General features: G+C 36.6%; 3 protein-coding genes across 4 annotated transcripts in view; all 3 read left to right on the top strand.

The window, feature by feature from the left end:
* Positions 1-672: 672 nt before the first annotated feature.
* On the top strand, positions 673-5365 carry nfkbil1 (nuclear factor of kappa light polypeptide gene enhancer in B-cells inhibitor-like 1). Its single transcript, XM_056466729.1, has 4 exons — positions 673-1137; positions 1214-1329; positions 1723-1831; positions 3359-5365. Exons 1-4 carry the CDS (start codon positions 864-866, stop codon positions 3940-3942), a joined length of 1083 nt encoding a protein of 360 aa, XP_056322704.1. The 5' UTR covers positions 673-863; the 3' UTR covers positions 3943-5365.
* Positions 5340-6767, top strand: LOC130236136 (fish-egg lectin-like). The gene is made up of 6 exons (XM_056466730.1): positions 5340-5420; positions 5506-5591; positions 5720-5947; positions 6034-6245; positions 6317-6444; positions 6541-6767. The coding sequence occupies exons 2-6, from the start codon at positions 5534-5536 to the stop codon at positions 6683-6685; spliced, it is 771 nt and encodes a 256-aa protein (XP_056322705.1). The 5' UTR covers positions 5340-5420; positions 5506-5533; the 3' UTR covers positions 6686-6767.
* A 3611-nt stretch (positions 6768-10378) lies between these two features.
* Positions 10379-17898, top strand: part of atp6v0a2a (ATPase H+ transporting V0 subunit a2a) — a 40839-nt gene continuing 33319 nt past the window's right edge. For both annotated transcript variants that reach the window (XM_056466984.1, XM_056466983.1), the window contains exons 1-3: positions 10379-10592; positions 10832-11029; positions 17627-17705. In XM_056466984.1, coding sequence (XP_056322959.1) covers positions 10913-11029; positions 17627-17705 — 196 coding nt within the window. In that variant the 5' untranslated portion in view covers positions 10379-10592; positions 10832-10912. The remainder of the gene's footprint in view (positions 10593-10831; positions 11030-17626; positions 17706-17898) is intronic.

The following is a 17898-nucleotide window of genomic DNA, read 5'->3' as shown; positions in this document are numbered from 1 at the left end:
AGAAGAAGAAGGTCTGTGGGATTGGGGCAGAGCAATCACAGAATCTGGTTGCACAACTAGCACAGTAGGTGGCTATATGCACAAAGAATGCAATTCGCCAAAAAAACGAAGAAGAAGAAATGTCATATCACGATGAAATATGGAATTTAACAGATATGGAATAATGGGAGTACAGGACGGCAATATTACAACATACAGAACAAAGTTGGAAAAGGTAGGGAAACAAGGAAAAGCAAACAGGAAGAAGACAAGTTCACAAGAATGAGATTTAATCACACAGCACTCAATAGTACATTACACATGATCAATAAACATGCAGATGGGATGTGTGAATGTAATAACAACCAGGAGACTATAGAACATGTATTGATGCAATGCCCAATTTACCACACAGAAAGAAATATATTGTTCACACAGTTACAGGAAAAACAAGTGGAACCTAAAATAGAGAATATCTTAAAGTTGAGCACGGGGGATATATGTTTTAGATATGTGTATAACTTTTTGAAAGACACAGGGTTAGGTAATAGAATATAAATGTACTTATGGTCAAGTAAATGTGTATTTTTAGGAAGGTTTATTTATTTTATTATTATTTTTTTTTGGGGGGCTTTTTTTTTTTTTTTTTTTTTTTTTGGAATGAGCTTTTCTTTTGTGCCGCTTTGTTACACTATAAGGAATGCATAAGTTAGCCAACTCCTGATTCACACTCCAATCCAGATGGTGGCGGTAATGCTCCAAAAAGCTGGTTGCCAACCGCCAAACAACACACAAGAAGAAGAAGAAGAATATGGAATTCAAGTCGTATACGTAAATAATGTCGTCTAGAATTTATTATCCGCGTGTCTTTTTAACGAGAACTAATGGAGAAAAGAAAGCAAAAGAAAGTTATGCGCTACGTGGAGGAGGGCAGTCTGATGAAGCTGAAATCATTCCTCCGTAAACACAGGGATCTGGAGCTGAATTTCACCCAGGGGAAGAAGCGCAGAAGCCCGCTGCACGTTATCTGTTCCCACGGGGATGATGCTATCCTCAGGCTCCTGCTGAAACACGGAGCAGATCCGCTGCAAACAGACCGAAACGGAGACACGCCGTTACATCTGGCTGTGAAAAGAGCCCTCAAACATGGCAAACGAGGTACGAGACTGTGTGGCATGATGAAACTGATCTTCAGATAAAACTGTTTTAATGCTTTTTGTATTATTAATCGCAGCTTATGATGACCTGGTGGTGCCACTGCAGAAGAACTGTCCAGAATCGATGGATATATCTAATAAAGCAGGGGTGACTCCTCATGACCTGCTTCAGTGGATGAAGAAGCCCGAGCAGGTGCTGTGAAAATAGTGACTCTCTAAACTCAAATATCTTTAATTTGTTTATCAAATGGATAGTTCACCTAAATATGAAAATGGTCTTAACCTTTACACAGCCTCAACTTCATACTCTTACAATTCTTTATTTTTGTTAGACACAAACAGATATCCTGACTAATGTTCGTAATCAAGATGTTGCTATTCTCTCTGACTTCCATAGTAGGGAAAATACAGTCATATTGTCAGTGGGAACCATTTGTTTACCAACATTTTTCAAAATATTTTGGATTTATTATTATAAAAAGATTAGGATCAAGTGTAGGGTGAGTAAATGATGACAGAATTTAAATTTTGGGCAAAATATTGTGTTTTCATGCAATTTGAGGTTTTATTTATTTACTTGAAACAGGGGAATGCCAAAGATGAATCCTCACATGTTGATACTGAGCAACAGTGGAGGGAGAAGCTTTTAGGAGAATGCCAGGATGAGTTTTTTGAGACATTCGGCCAGTTTGATGGTAAGTGTTGTATTTTCTGGTACATCTTGCACAGTTACTATTATATTTGATGTATTGGTATGTTAGAATAGCTAGTTATGCCAGATTTAAGTGTGATCTATAAAGTAAATGTGAAGATATGACTGTTAATGAAAAGTACAATATTGTTCCTATTTCAATGTTAAAATATCACTATGATTCATTAGATTTACAAAATTTAAGTTAAATGGTTTTAACAATTTATTTGGGCTGAATTTAAACTAACAAAAAAGTTGAACATTACTAAAGTTTATTTGTTTGTTTAAACTCAGCACATAAATTGTTTGCAACAATTTTGCAGAAATTATTTTTAGTGTACAGTAGTCAAGACTTGAAGTGGATCTTCAAAGTTGACCAAAAACTATTGAATATCACAGATTCTTGTTTTTTTAATGCTTTTGATCCACTTCAAATGTTGACAGCTGCACTTACAATAAATAATATGAACTATTAAAATATCTAGAATTATGTATTAGGGAATACATAAAAACGAATTCACAGTACCTACCGATATACCCAAAAATGTTGAATTGATAAAACACGATCTGATGAATATTAGCAGCAGGACATTATTAAATTTAAATGTTAATTTATCAAAGAGTCATCTCTACAATATGTAGTCTCACATATTCATGCATTTGACTTTGGCATGTTTTCTTGTAAAGCCAGAATTGAACAAAAGTGAGAAATGTAAATCAAAAGTCACATCAAAATTAGTTTTGTAAATCCTCACTTTTATTTCTGATGTATGCATTAATATCACTGATTGTGTATAGCAAGTGTGACTATTGTTATTTTTGTTTCTATTTCTTATTATATATGCTGTATATTTTGTATAAATTTCTTTAAAGAGATGATCTCTCTTTTATTGGGAGGACTTATTGTAAATTTTGTACTAGTTCATTTGTCATTATTGTTTATTTACATCAATGTTTAAAAATTGTATACATTTTAAATAAATTATAATAATATCAAAAGCATATACAGTTGAATACAGAAGTATTAGCCCTCCTGTTATTTTTATTTATTTGTTTTTTTCAAATATTTCCTAAATGACATTTTGACAGTGTCTGACAATATTTTTTCTTCTGGAGAAAGTCTTATTCGTTTCATTTTGGCTGGAACAAAAGCAGTGTTTAATAATAAAAAAAAACATTTTAGGGTTATTATTATTATTATTATTATTATTATTATTATTATTATCCCCCTTAAGCAATATTTTATTTTCGATTGTCCACAGAACATACCATCAGTATACAATACTTTGCCTCACTAGTAACCTAACCTTTAAATTGTACTTTAAGCTGAAAATTAGTATCTTGAAAAATATCTAGTCAAATATTATTTACTGTCATCATGGCAGATTAAAGAAATCAGTTATTAGAAAATGGTTATTATAACTATTATGTTTAGAAATGTGTTGGAAAAAAAATCTTTCCATTAAACAAAAATTGTTGGGCTAATAATTCAGGAGGTCTAATAATTCTGACTGTTTACTGTTCTCCCCAGATGACCACTTATGGGACGACAAAGACGAGGAAGAATTCGGAGACTGGGCCGATCGTATCCGAAGAGAATATTTCAGCAAGCAGCGAAGCCGAGAACAGAGAGAAGCATCTTCCTCTGGACACAAGAAATCCAAGAGGCTGAAGGAGACGGAGGAGGATGAGAAGAGCCGAAAAGAGCTGAATGCCAGACTGGAGCGCGAGCATCAGGAGTACCTGCAGAGAGCAGCTCGAAAAGAGGAAGAGACGCGGCAGGGAAGGAAGAGGCGTTACGAGGAGCGCTGCACTGCCACCTTTCACGGCTCGTCCAGCAAGGGTCAGGAAGGCCTGCTGGCATACGAGGACATCCCTTGGCCTGCACCTCGCGGGTCGTTGGATGAAATGGTGGCCGTTATGTTGCATGGAGCCAATCGGGCTGATTTGCCAGCTTTCCGGAAGATTCTCCGTCGACAGCAGGCGCTCTGGCATCCGGACAAGTTTGCCCAGCGCTGTGGAGGTCGACTGCTGGACTCGGATAGGAAGAAGATTCTGGACACAGTCACTGGACTCTCACAGGAGCTCAACAGACTCGCACAGAGCCTCAGATGATGCACAGCTGTCTGTTTGTTTGATTTTTATGTTTGTACTGTGTGTAAACGTGTGTAAAAGATGTGTAAACGTTCAAATGCAAAATTAGTAGTAGTTGCTTTGCTGAAATAGGGGAGGCAGAGGATTTATTTTATTCATTTATTTTTTTTTTTTCAGTGGTTTATTGATTGAGGGAAAGTTTTTTTTTTTTATTATAAAAATCCTCCTCTGCCACCCCTATTTCAATAAAGCAACTACTACTAATTTTGCTTTTGAGCGTTCAAAAATAATCTTACACACTGTACAAGTATAAAAATCGAAATGAGAAGTATTTGATTTATTTTAATGAAAATATAAAGTAATTTATTACTGGGGCTCTAATCACATTGTGATTGATCTGGGTATTTTCATAATTTTGTGTTAAATCAATAAAATGATTTTTATTGTTGTTAATTAAACATTTAAAACACTTTCATTAAAAACTCACTAAAGAGAGAATGTTGACCTACATTGTAGATTTCTGGATGAATCAAGAACGACAGTGCTTTTGTTTTGTGTTTATAAACTAAGGTTATCATCATTATTTGAATTATGTAATGTAAAACGGTTTGATTGAATGATCCAGTAACTTGATGGCACTACACTCATTGGCCACTTTATTAGGTCCAGCTTACTAGTGCTGGTTTGGACTTCCTTTTGCATTCAGAACTGCTTTAATCCTTCGTGGCATAGATTCAACAGGGTACTGGAAAATTCCTTAGAGATTTTGTTCCATATTGTCATGATAGCATCAGTTGCTGCAGATTTGTCGGCTGCACATCCATGATGCGAATCTCCCGTTCCACCACATCCCAAGGGTGCTCTATTGGATTTAGCTCTGGTGACTGTGGAGGCCATTTGAGTACAGTGAACTCATTGTCATGTTCAAGAAACCAGTCTGAGATGATTCGCGCTTTAGGACATGGCACGTTATTTACATGTTAATTAACATAACGTTTGTATACATGACAGAAATTAAAAGTCTTTGTTTCATTGCTAATAGACAGCTCACTAGTGTTAAATAACTATCACAGGGTCTGGCCAAGTAGTTAAAAATCTAATCTGTTTTAGTGATGCACAAACAAAACAGCATCCCTTCCAGTGCACTAAGTGCTCAAATTATTCACTCCTCAAAACTCAACTGGTCTATATTAGTTGACTAACGTAGGGCAGAGTGAATGAATATATAGGGGCTGTTTTGTATACAACACTATTGTTCAGCTAATGTCCATGGTTTTCATTCTGGTTGTTCATTGGCTGATTGATGTCTGCACCTGTGCTTGATCTTGTTGACTGGTGTTTCATGGTTTGACTGGTGTTTCATGGTTGGTTCACAGTTTGCTTTTACGCTTGATTGGCTGCTTTGTTTAAATAAAAAAGCACACAGCTGCAGTGTTTTTCTTCATTGCTGCTGTTGATGTCTTCACTCTGACTGCTGAATCCTGCTCAAACAAGACAAGGTTATCTTCAATTAATTATTGTCATTGTGTTGTTGAGTTTATCTTTACTTTGAATTTACTCATGTACTTGATTTTTGGTTAACAGGTCCAAACAAAAACTGTATTGTGGAGCAATGGAGGTTTATCAGGTTGTTCTGCTGCTCTTGAGTTGCCAGATCCTTTACACTATGGGTAAATGCATTTATTATTATTATTATTATTATTATTATTATTATTATTATTATTATTATTATTAATAATATTATTTTATTAAAAAAAATTATATTTTAAAGGCTCTATTTTGTGTGGTTTTTTTGCAGCTTTAGACTGTACCATAATGAATGGTAATCTGAAGCAGATTGATGCTGGGTCTGGTTCAGTGGTTGGCGTAAATGATCTAAATCAAGCGTTTGTGCTGCAAGATGATGTCTTCAATTTGGTCAGCAAATCTCTAAAGCACTTCAGTGTTGGTCCTGCTGGTCAGCTGGGAGTGAATGGAACCTACTACATCTTCAAATTGATAAGTGGCAGATTTGTTGAGTTTCCAGGTATATAAAAAATTCCCATTAATTCAACTTATTTTTTTTATATATAATAAAAATCATCCCTTATTATCATAACCTTTTATTTGAAGGTCTTCTCAAGCAGGTGGATGCTGGAGGTGATCAGATCATTGCAGGCGTCAATATGAATGATGACATCTTTTGTTTAAATATGGACGCAAACAACCAATGGCCATCCAGCACCACTCCTTGGGTTTCCCTTAATGGAAAGCTTAAGTATTACAGCTGTGGCCCTTACAGCTGCTGGGGTGTGAACTCTGCTGACAGTATCTTTATCATGAAGGTAATGTCACCATGTTAAATGCATGAAATCATTTTGCAAATACTAAATATTTTGGGGGGGGTTTCTAACAGGGTGTGTCCAGTAATGCCTGTTCTGGGGATGGGACTTTTGTAAATATCCCTGGCCTTCTGTCCATGATTGAAGTAGGAACGGATGGCAGTGTCTTTGGTGTCAACTATGAAGCAAAACTATTCCAAAGGTCGGCTGAACGGTTCACACGCAGAGTAACATGACATTTGTCAAGCATTATTTTCTTCCTGTAGATGAAACCACATTCTTTGTTTGTCTGCTGCAGAGTTGGTGTGAGTCGGTCTAACCCTGCTGGCACCGACTGGATCTCAATGATTGTCTGTCCCAATGGTCACAAACACGTGTCCTTTGACCTGGGAGTGCTGTGGGTTGTCTGTGTTGATGGCTCCATCCGCAAATGTACTCTGTAATCTGAATCATTAGAAGCTCCTTCATTAATGGAAACCTCAGAAGAAATCATTAACAGACAAATAAAAGCTTAATCTTACACTGTTTTAAGTCTTGCTGTCGTCTTAAACATTACTGAAGTGTATTACTGGGGTCACATCTTGTGTATTTGGTTCAGATCCATTTGTATAATGACTGAATCTGTCACTTCTGGTGGCAGTATTTTAGATTCTTTTAGCGGTATTAGTAAGGATTCAAACAAGATGAAATGTACACAGTCTTCCACTTAATTTAAAAAAAAAAAAAAAAAAAAAAGCTAATTGTCACAAAGGCTACATACAGACTTGACTGTTTTGAAGATCAGCTTCTGTTAAATCAGGTTTTACAACTTTGAGTAGCAGATTGGCATTAGTTGTGCCTAATTTCATAGTTAAATGCAATTAAACTGATCTAGGGGGGGCAGCACGGTGGTGCAGTAGGTAGCACAATCTCACAGTAAAAAGGTCACTAGTTCGAGCCCCTGCTGGGGTAGCTGGCATTTGTGTGGAGTTTGCATGGATTTTCTCTGGGTGCTTCGGTTTGCCCCACAAGTCCAACTTGGCTATGCTAAATTGTGTGTGGGTGTTTCCCAGGTGATGGGTTGCAGATGGAAGGACATCTGCTGTGTCAAACATATGCTGGATAAGTTTGTGGTAAATTCCTCTGTGGCGACCCCAGATTAATAAAGGGACCAAGCCAAAAAGGAAATGAAACCATGAATGAAGCTTAGCAGACACCCACCTCTCCCATGTGCAGAAACTGAAGATGGGGGTGCTAAACGGGAAATAAAAAAAGAAATGGAAGCTTCTTTAGAAATTTAAAGGAGAAGATGTGCACACAATAAGCATTTCAGGTAAAACACATGTTGAGTATTTCTATAAACAAAGATAACAATACTTTCCATACCTGTTAAACCTGCAGAGTTTAGTTCCAAGCCTGCTTTATTAGAACACATACCTATAGGTTTCAAACAAGTCTGAAGGGATTCAATTAGCTTGATCAGATGTTTAATTAGGGTTAAAGCTAAACTATGTTTAGCCTTACTTTTGCCAAACAGTCTGTTTAGATTTCTATTAAACACAAAGATGCTTTGAGTAACAGTATAGGCAATTTGGGGCTGATCATTTCTTGAAGTTCTCATGAAATCAAAACGCACAAAACTGACTCTGCAGGTAAAAAGCTGCAGTCCGTAAACTTTGCCTATTGATAGCGCTATTGCAGGCACCAGACTCAATTCCTTATAAATATTTCTAATAGACGTGTGACGGTGCAATCTAAACAGGATATCACCCTCCGAAGGGCATTTTAAAGTGAAAATAATCATGGCCACCATATTGAAGTTTCATTCCAAACCGAAGTGCTCAAAACTGAAGACTCTGAACTTCTGAAGGGCCCTTTATGAAGGATATAAAAAATTATAATAATACAACTGATGGACATTTTAGGCCATTATTTTCTTTTTGAGCAAGGAAGTTGTTTGGTGTTACACATAGTAGGCTGCTCAATTCTGGAGGGCTTCTGGAGGGCTCATGCTCTAATCTCTTCAGATGGATCTTCCGAAGGCATTAGGGCTCTTCTGAATTGAACTCACCCTGAGAATTGGCCAGAACTAGACTAGTCATCAAATAAACAGATTAGAGAGACTCTACATGTGTAGTCATTCCTGATGTGTAGCAAAGTCCCTTTCTATAGTCTTTGTGTGTAGTCTGCACAACAGGAGAGACATGATTGCATTTCTTGGCCCACATTAGGACCCTAGTTTTACCCCTATTTTCATTGATCTGTCCTGTAGGCGTGAAAAATACATATATTTCAATATAAGGCTTATAAGAAACCAGTCTGAGATGATTCGCGCTTTTGGATATGGCACGTTACCCTGCTGGAAGAAGCCATCAGAAGATGGGTTCGCTGTGGTCATGAAGAGATGGGCTTGCTCAGCAACAATACTCAGGTAGGTTGTGACATTGACATGCTTAATTGGTACTAATGGGCCAAAAGTGTGCCAAGAAAATATCCAATTTTTTTTCTTTTTTTTTCCAGTCTTTTATTGTCCAATTTTGGTGAGCCTGTGCGAATTGTAGCCTCAGTTTCCTGTTCTTAACTGACAGGAGTGTCACCTGGTGTGGTCTTCTACTGCTGTAGCCCATCCACCTCAAGGTTGGACATGTTGTGCATTCAGAGATACCTCGGTTGTAACGAGTTCTTATTTGAGTTACTGTTGCCTTTCTATCAGCTGGAACCAGTCTGGCCATTCTTCTTTGACCTCCGGCATCTACAAGGCATTTGCGCCCACACAACTGCCACTCACTGGATATTTTCTCTTTTCGAACCATTCCCTGTAAACCCTAGAGATAGTTATGCGTGAAAATCCCAGTAGATCAGCAGTTTCGGAAATACTCAGACAAGCCTGTCTGGCACAAACAACCATGCCACGTTCAAAGTCTCTTAAGTCACTTAAATTTCCCATTCTGATACTCGATTTGAACTGCACCAGTAGACATCATCTTGAACATGTCTACATGCCTAAATGCATAGAGTTGCTGCCATGTAATTAGCTGATCAGAAATTTGCGTTAACGAGCAGTTGGACAGGTGTACCTAATAAAGTGGCCAGTGAGTAAAAAAATTATTTTATCATTTGTAAATAATTTTTGTACATTACTAGGGATGGTTAAACACAAAAGAAGATATTTTGAAGACTGTTGGGAACTGGTGTCCATTAACATCCATAGAGGGAAAAGAAAATACTAAATTAATAATTACGTTTCCAACATTTTTCAAAATATATTATTTGCATCTTTTATTGTTGAGTTCTGGAATTGCTTTAAAAAAGTTACTTGGCTTTTCTGGAAATTAATAGTGTCAATTCATTTGTGTTGAACTACATTAATGCACAATGAGGTGAAGGCTAGGCTGAATGATGTCACTGTCACATCAGGACCACTACAATGTCATTACTACTTAATTATTAATTAATTTTTACATTTAGTTAGTTATTATTTGAGAACTTCAAATACAGATTTGTTTTGCGCTTGAAATCTGCTGATTTTCAGGCTTTTAAACAAAGGACAGGCAGATGGTCTGCCCCTGGTCTGGAAGAATACGGCACAGAATATATTAAATGCTAATGTGGTTGCCAGATTGCTGATAAGCCCTTGTTTCTGCTTACCAAGCACTCAAGAAATCAGAAATATGCATAAATTTGAATATTGTTGCCATATAAATTTACTAATTCATATTTCTAGCATTTAAAGCTATTTTTACATATATATAATTATTTTTTTTACAATGTGACTAAGTGAACCTTTAACCGCTGAAATATTTGCAATCTATGAAATTGCTATTATTGTAGCATTGTTCTTGTTATTTAAAATATTTATATAAAATAAAAAATTATTTTATAAATGTATTTATTGGAATAAATAGCAGAACAATTGAATAAGGGACGAAAGATACCTAAAAGCTGAAGAATCAATAGCTAATACCACATTGTAAATAAACGAGGCTGTAAATTTATATAATATTTATTTAGTCACACTTTCACAGTTTTACACAGTCTATGACATACATTCACAATCACAATTTATCGCTTTCAAAGTTAAACATATGAAATGGGGGTTTTCTAACAAAGTACTTGGCAACCCTTGGGTGCAATCTGTAACACCGGCAGAGCTCGTGCATTACGGGAGTGATCTTTTTATTATGCGATTAATTTAAACATAAGACATCCTTTATACTAGCACATTTCAGGGCTAAAATAGTGTTTAGTCGTTGGTTCGTCAACGCTTCTTCATCATCCCTATAAATCCTGCGCTATTTCTGTCGTTTCAATGGCAAGACGGCAATTAAAGGTACAGACGCCTATCGATTATTATTGTCCAGCCAGCTAGAGGTAAGTCTACGTGAATATAATACCTGCAGTTCATTTTAGATAATACAGTTATAATTTACACCAGCGTGCCAAGAATATTAACTAGGCTGCTAAAAATAGGATTTGTAGGTTAATCGTTTTCGGTGCAGTTTAAGCCCGGTTTATTTAGACATGCATCTTTAATGCACGCTTTAGCAGGTCAACTTTAGTCTAATGCATGGATGTTGAATGCGGCTTGTGTCGCACGTTTGATGGGGCAGGTTGCTCGTGCTTTGTCGGAGTGACTCTCGAAGGCCAGAGGCGGATTGGGTTATCCAGGTGTCCGGGAGAGGAGAGGGAAGATGGGCTCGGGGTTTCGGAGTGAGGAGATGTGCTTGGCGCAGCTGTTCCTGCAGTCCGGCTCGGCGTACGCCTGCATCAGCGAGCTGGGGGAGATGGGACTGGTCGAATTTCGAGATGTAAGTTTGCACTCAAGAAGATTTGTATCACAACCTAACGTTGGTCAACTGTTTGCCTCGACTACTATTGCAAGCCGTGGTAACACTCAATCTATGAACCGTAATTGTTTTTTTAGAGATAGGCCTATATATTTTCCGTTAACTATCCATTAGCTATTGGTGTTTATGCTTTAGTTAAACTGGATCGAGGTTCCGGCTGGGTCGCTTGGCATTTCTGTGTGGAGTTTGCATGTTCTCCCTGTGTTGGCGTGGTTTCCCCCACAGTCCAAAGACATGCAGTAGGTGTATTGAATAAACTAAATTAGCCGTAGTGTATGAGTCTGATTAAAACCTTTGTATTCAGAAGAAAGCTGAACACCTGTAATTGTTGACATCCATAACAGGAAAAGAAAATACTATGAAAGTCAAGGGTTACAGGTTTCCAACTTTCTTCAAAATATCTTCTTTTGTGTTCAACAGAAGAAAGAAACTCAAACAGGTTTGTGGATAAATAAAAGGATTTTATAAGTTTTATAACTTTATAAATAAGATGACAGAACTTTCATTTTTGGGTGACTTTTACCTTATTCAATTAGCTAACTAATTTATTACACAATAGTGTTTATTCATTAGACACTCCTAGTAGATATTAGTACTTTTTCATTACTAATAGTTATTTCATTAGTCACTAGTAGGCCCACGTGGAATCTGTGCACGCAGAATCCCGCAGATTTCTGCAGATTTTTAGCCCATCATTGATTCGGTTTATTTACTTGTGTGATTGTGTGTAAATTTATATTTATTCAGTTTTTCAATTAATTACAGTAATATTATTGGAACAATATGAAAACTATTCATATGATTTATTTACAATACAGTTTGTAAAATAATATTTTCTGTCTTTTAGTAGATATTGTCACGGTTTGTAGTCCTTATGTGCAAACCAGCGATCTAGGGAGTTAAGATCGCTGGTTTGCACATAAGGACTACAAATCTGCTTGTAAATGGACTACATATTCAGTCATGCCACACACACACTCACACCTGCTCCAAGTCTCTACTGTTTACACTCGCACCACCTGAGGATCGTCAAAGACTGATTACAAACACCATATAAGCAGCACACACACTCATTCACGTTGCCGAGTCTTGTTTTCTGTAAAGTGACATTACAACGTATTTCTCCTAGTCTAGTTTGCCTGTGTTTTGACCTTAGCCTAGTGTATCTTATTGTTCTGTCTGCCGCCTGCCTATTGACCTCTTGCCTGATACATTTGACTAAGATTCTGGACTGCCTTTATACATCTGTTTGCGCCTGTGTTGACCATTGCTTGCCTGACTTTGATTAAACCTGCAAGTGGATCCAAACTTCAGTTGTCACTCCCCGTGTCACTCCCCGTGTTACAGATATATTATAAGAGAGACTTTCTTTGTTTACCAAATAAAGTGGATCTAATTGGATTTGCATTGTAAACATTAAATAAAAGTTAAAAAGGTATTACTTTTATTTCCTATATTAAGGTTTTAGTTATGATACTCCCAAAATAATTCAGCATAAATCTGCAGATTTTTAACAATTCTGCGCAGAAAAAGCAAAACATTTTCGCAGATTCTGTCTGACCCTCCTAGTAATGCTATTTTTAATGTAACCCTGTCTGTGTTTTGTTTTAGCTTGCTTTTATTCATGTCACACACATGTTAGTTCTCCTGTGTTCTTTATTGCTCTTGGTTATTAATTGTCAGCTTTAGTTAATTGTTTCTTTGTGTATTTATACCTGGTTCTGTCAGCCCTTCATTGTCATTAGTTTTCTTAGTTATGATGTCTGTGTGTGCCCAGGTTTGGTTGTGTTATTCTTTAGCTAGTTTCTGTTTGTTTGTTTGTTTTGTTTTGTTTTTTCCCTATGTTATCATTCCTGATTTTCTGCACTTCACAATAAACCCACTGGTCTGCATTTGGATCTCCATTTCATCATTTCCCATCACAGACGTAACAGTTACTAGTAACAAATAAAAAAAAAATTGTCATTGACTTCTGTTGATTCCTGTTATTGAGGGATCAACTATTCAGTTTAGACTTGTATGTATTCCAGTTGTGAGTTTTTATTAGCAAGCAGTTATTTATTTTTGTTCTAGTACTTATTTATTTACATATTAGTACCTCTAATTACATACTCGTATATGTAAATTAGATACTATTTCTTATTCATTAGGTACTATGTGGCTAATAAGATGCTTGCCCTTATTTAATATGTTATGCTTTGAGTTGATAACACGTGACTTGCAATCTTATAATATTTATTGGTACCAACTGAAATAATGATTAGCATTCATTAAATAGGCATTAGTATAAAATACATTAGTATAATGACTAATTACTATTATGTGTTTTATGGCTCATTTCCACCGAGCAGTTTTTTTCAGTTTAGTTCAGTACAGTACAATGTAGTATGAGTAACCATGATCAGGCTTATATTTCCTCTGCTAATATCACCCTTACATGCTATATGCGGTATACACCAGAAATTTGCAATTAACACCACTTGATAGGCATGGTTTATGACTTTAGATATTATACTTTTTTCCTAAAAAAGTGGTACGGTATGCTAATTTGGTATTAACTTGAACCACACTATTCAGTGGAAATGAGCCATAACAGTTACCAGTATCTAATGTTTGAGTACCAGTATCTGATAAATAAGAAAGAATATGTAAATAATAAACTCTAGTTCTAAAGAAAACATGTTAATATCTAATGAATAAGTACTAATAAAAAAGACAATAGCTTAAAGAAATAGGTACATGTAGCATGAAATCATATACTATAATGTGTTACAGTAATGTAGTAAATGTTAAAATGGCTTGCCAAACAAAAACAGCATTTCTGGGGCATCAAATGCAAGTCACCTGATGTCAAAAATGCTGTGTAGGTAGATTGAGATCCACCACCTGAATTCTGACATTTTGATTTGAGTGAATCAACATTATTTGGCAACCCATATGTGTTTTTTTTTTATTGAATAAACAGGGGAGGAAAGAATTATACATTAAACAGTATGGACGGGAATTAACAGCAAAAATTAATAATGTAAACCTATATGTGCTTACTATATAAGTGTGAAAAGGAAGTCATTAAAGGGACAGTTCACCCAAAAATTACACTTTGTTCCAAACCATGTTGATTTACAATTGTTTTTTTGTTTTGTTCTGTTGAACACAAAAAAGATATTTTGAAGAATGTTAAAAACCTGTAACCATTGTCATCCATAGTAGAAAAAACAAATCAAGTCAGTGGTAACAGGTTTCCGACAATCTTCAAACATATTTTCTTTTGTGTTTAACAGAATAAAAACAACTCAAACAGGTTTGGAGAAATTCAAAAGTAAATGATGGCAGAATATTTATTTTTGAGTGAATTGTCCCTTTAAATGTGTTTTGAGGTGCATGTTAAGTGAGCACATTTAGGCTGGAAACAGAGGGAAGCCGATGTGTGTCAGCTAGGTTAATGTCCTGGTTAAGGCTGATGAGTTGAATCAATTACTTGCATCAAAAATAGCAAGGCTAGTTAAAAGCCTGTGTTTTCTATTCAGCCTGAGGTTGTATGACATTAACACAAGCACGTATATAGCCCAAGTGTTGGTCACAGATGTGTGTGCCCTACTGATTTGCTGCCAACAGTAAGGGTGGTTGACATTTAAAATTTGTTCAGGTTTATTTATTTATTCATTAAATAATTTTGGGGTGACACGGTGGCACAGTATTTAGCACTGTCGCCTCACAGCAAGAAGGTTGACATTTCTGTGTGAAGTCTGCATGTTCTCCTCGTGTTGGCGTGGGTTTCCTCTGGGTGCTCCGGTTTCCCCCACAGTCCAAAGACATACAGTTAAGATGAATAGAATAAAATAAAAAGGCCGTATTGTATGTGTGTGAATGAGTGTGTATGGATGTTACAGCTGGAAGGGCATCCACTGTGTAAAACATATGCTGGATAAGTTGGTTGTTCATTCTGCTGTGGTTACCCCTGATGAATAAAGGGACTAAGCCAAAGGAAAATGAATGAATGAATGAATGAATGAATGAATGAATGAATGAATGAATGAATAATTTTGGTGATATGCAGAAATTGGGTAAACTAAATTGGCCATAGTGTATGAGTGTGTGTTTGAGAGAGAGTGTATGTGTAACAAAGTGATTCTGACAACAGAGTTGAGGATCCACCGTGCAGTGTCTTTATTATATTGAGCACAGACAAACAATCCAAGTAGCAGCAAACTGTAACATAAGGACAATAAGAGCAGTCGGGTCACAAGCAAAGAGGTCAGTGCAGGCAGCAAAGGGCATAAACAATAAACTAGGCTAGATAATAGAACAATAAAACAAGACTCAGCAATGTGTGTGAGAATGTGAGCAGTGTATATATAGTCCATGTAATCAGTCTTTGATGAGCTTTCAGCTGTGTGTGTGCAATCATCGGTAATCCAGAATTGTGTGTGCGTGAGGTGTCTAATGGGAGTTGTAGTATGAGTGACAATGAATGTGTCCTTACAGATCGCTGGTGATTGTGACTAATGGCCTGTCTCCACTGAGTGGTACGGTATGGTTAGGTTTGGTACGCTTTTATGGCCGTTTCCACTGCTAAAAGGCTTACCGAACCGTACCATACCACTTTTTTGGCACCCCTTCGAAAGGGTACCAAACACAAGGAAGGGTACCAAAAGGCGGAGCTAGACGCGCAGCTGAACGCTTTTGGTTTACAGAGATACATATTTCGCTTACGCAACAAGCCAGAATGAAAACAAAAAACCCGGTTATAATAACCTGCGCTTGATTATTGACGTGCTTTTGAAACCCGATCCTGTCAGACACTCACAAACGCGAGAGTGATGTGTGAAAAAGCAGAGGAGAAGCCGGAAAAAAGGAGCACATTATTTTTCATCAAACAAAATGCCTTGTATAACTATTATCTTCACCTTTTGGACTAATATGAACTGGGAATGATGGAATTACTGTTTAACAAAGGCAACATGTGCTGCTGAAGATTAAAGACACATGAGAGGTCTGTTCTGACTGTGGGCTATATTTTGTGTTGTTCTTGAACCTAAATAAGGATGAAATGTCTGCTGTTTGTAGTTCTTCTGTAGTTGGTAGCATATCGTAGACTGTAAGGGGCTGTATGTGTTTATATATGTTCATTTATTTATTTATTTAATATAATTACAGACGTTACAGTAGGCTATTTCGCACTGTCAATGATCTGCAGTTATAATCAACTCATGTTCATAGAAGAGTTAGTAATAAACATTTAAACACAAGTATTTATATGTGTAAAGCATCTGTTTTGTGAGAAGTGTTTTTCATATGATATGTGAGCGACCCGTACAGCTTTACTGTAGACATTTCCTCGAGTGAGAATGACGTCGACTGAAACATTGGCATACACCACGCCCACCAAAAGGGTACCCTTGGTAGTGGAAACGCAAGCCTGATAAAGGTGACCCGTACTGACCCGAACCGTACCGTACTGTACCAGTCAGTGGAAACAAGTCATTTATAGGTGCTGAGTTGTGACTGGAAGGGCATCCGCTGCAACAAATATATGCCAGAGTAATTGGTGGTTCATTCTGCAGTGATGACGCCTGATAAATCAGGGACTAGTCCGAAATATAGAAACTGAGTGAGTTTTATGCACCCTATTTAGTTTTTTTATCAGTTATATTTAAAATAAACTGAAAATGAACAACTTGAAATTACCATTGTCAAAAATGTAAATCGAAATATCAAAATTTAAAATAAGACAAAGTATTAAAATGGCCAAAACAAAAACTTGGCAAAGCTAAAGAGAAACATAATATATTTGAAGAAAAAAAATATATTCAGAGCAAATATGTTATCCTAAATCTTGTGTAAGGTGTAAATAATTTATTTTTAATATACTTTTTTAAATTTATTATCTATAATCAATATTAAAATGTTTATTCAATCAAATCAATAAATGAAAAGTCTTGTATTTTTCTGATAGTTTGGTACATGTAATATATTTATTCATGCATTTTCTTTCAGCTTAGTCCCTTTATTCATCTGGGGTCTCATATAACATATATTTTACACAGCAGATGCCCATCCAGCTGCAGCCCAGTACTGGGAAACACCCATACACAATCGCATTCACACACATACAATACGGCCAGTTTTTTTTACCCAGTTCACCTATAGTGCATGTCTTTGGGCTGTGGGGGTAACCGGAACTCCCGGAGGAAACCAACACTAACATGGGGAGAACGTGCAAACTTCACACAGAAATGTCAACTGACCCAGCCTGGGCTCAAACCAGCGACCTTCTTGCTGTGAGGCAACAGTGCTAACCACTGAGCCACCGTGCCGCCCTAAATGTAATATATTTAATTTGTAATATATTTAAATCTCCTGTCAAATGTAAATTTTAGCATTTTAAGCATCAATTTATCAGATTTATGAATGAGCTAAACCACTTGATTTAGCCTGATTAACATGATTTAATGCGTATTGCCCAATGCTTTAATCTGAAGTATCATTGAATTACTGCAGTGCCCACAGCCATGTCTGGTTGTATTTAGATTGTAATATTTGATCATAATCTTGCAGCTCAACCCCAGCGTCAGCTCCTTCCAGCGTCGATTCGTCAGTGAAATCAAGAGATGTGAGGAGATGGAGAGGATTCTGGGTAAGAGATCTATGAACACTCTTTTCTAGCGCTGTCAAACGATTGATGGACATTAATTGCAACCAAAATAAAGCATTCGTCTTTACATAATATATGTGTGTGTGTGCGTTTTATAAATATATTTAGATTAGATTCAACTTCATTGTCATTACACATGTAGTACAAGGCAACAGAATGCAGTTTAGGTCTAAGC

Source organism: Danio aesculapii, chromosome 10 (assembly GCF_903798145.1).
Source record: "Danio aesculapii chromosome 10, fDanAes4.1, whole genome shotgun sequence".
In the NCBI taxonomy this organism is placed as follows: Eukaryota; Metazoa; Chordata; class Actinopteri; order Cypriniformes; family Danionidae; genus Danio; species Danio aesculapii.
This window is presented reverse-complemented; position numbering and strand designations above follow the sequence as displayed.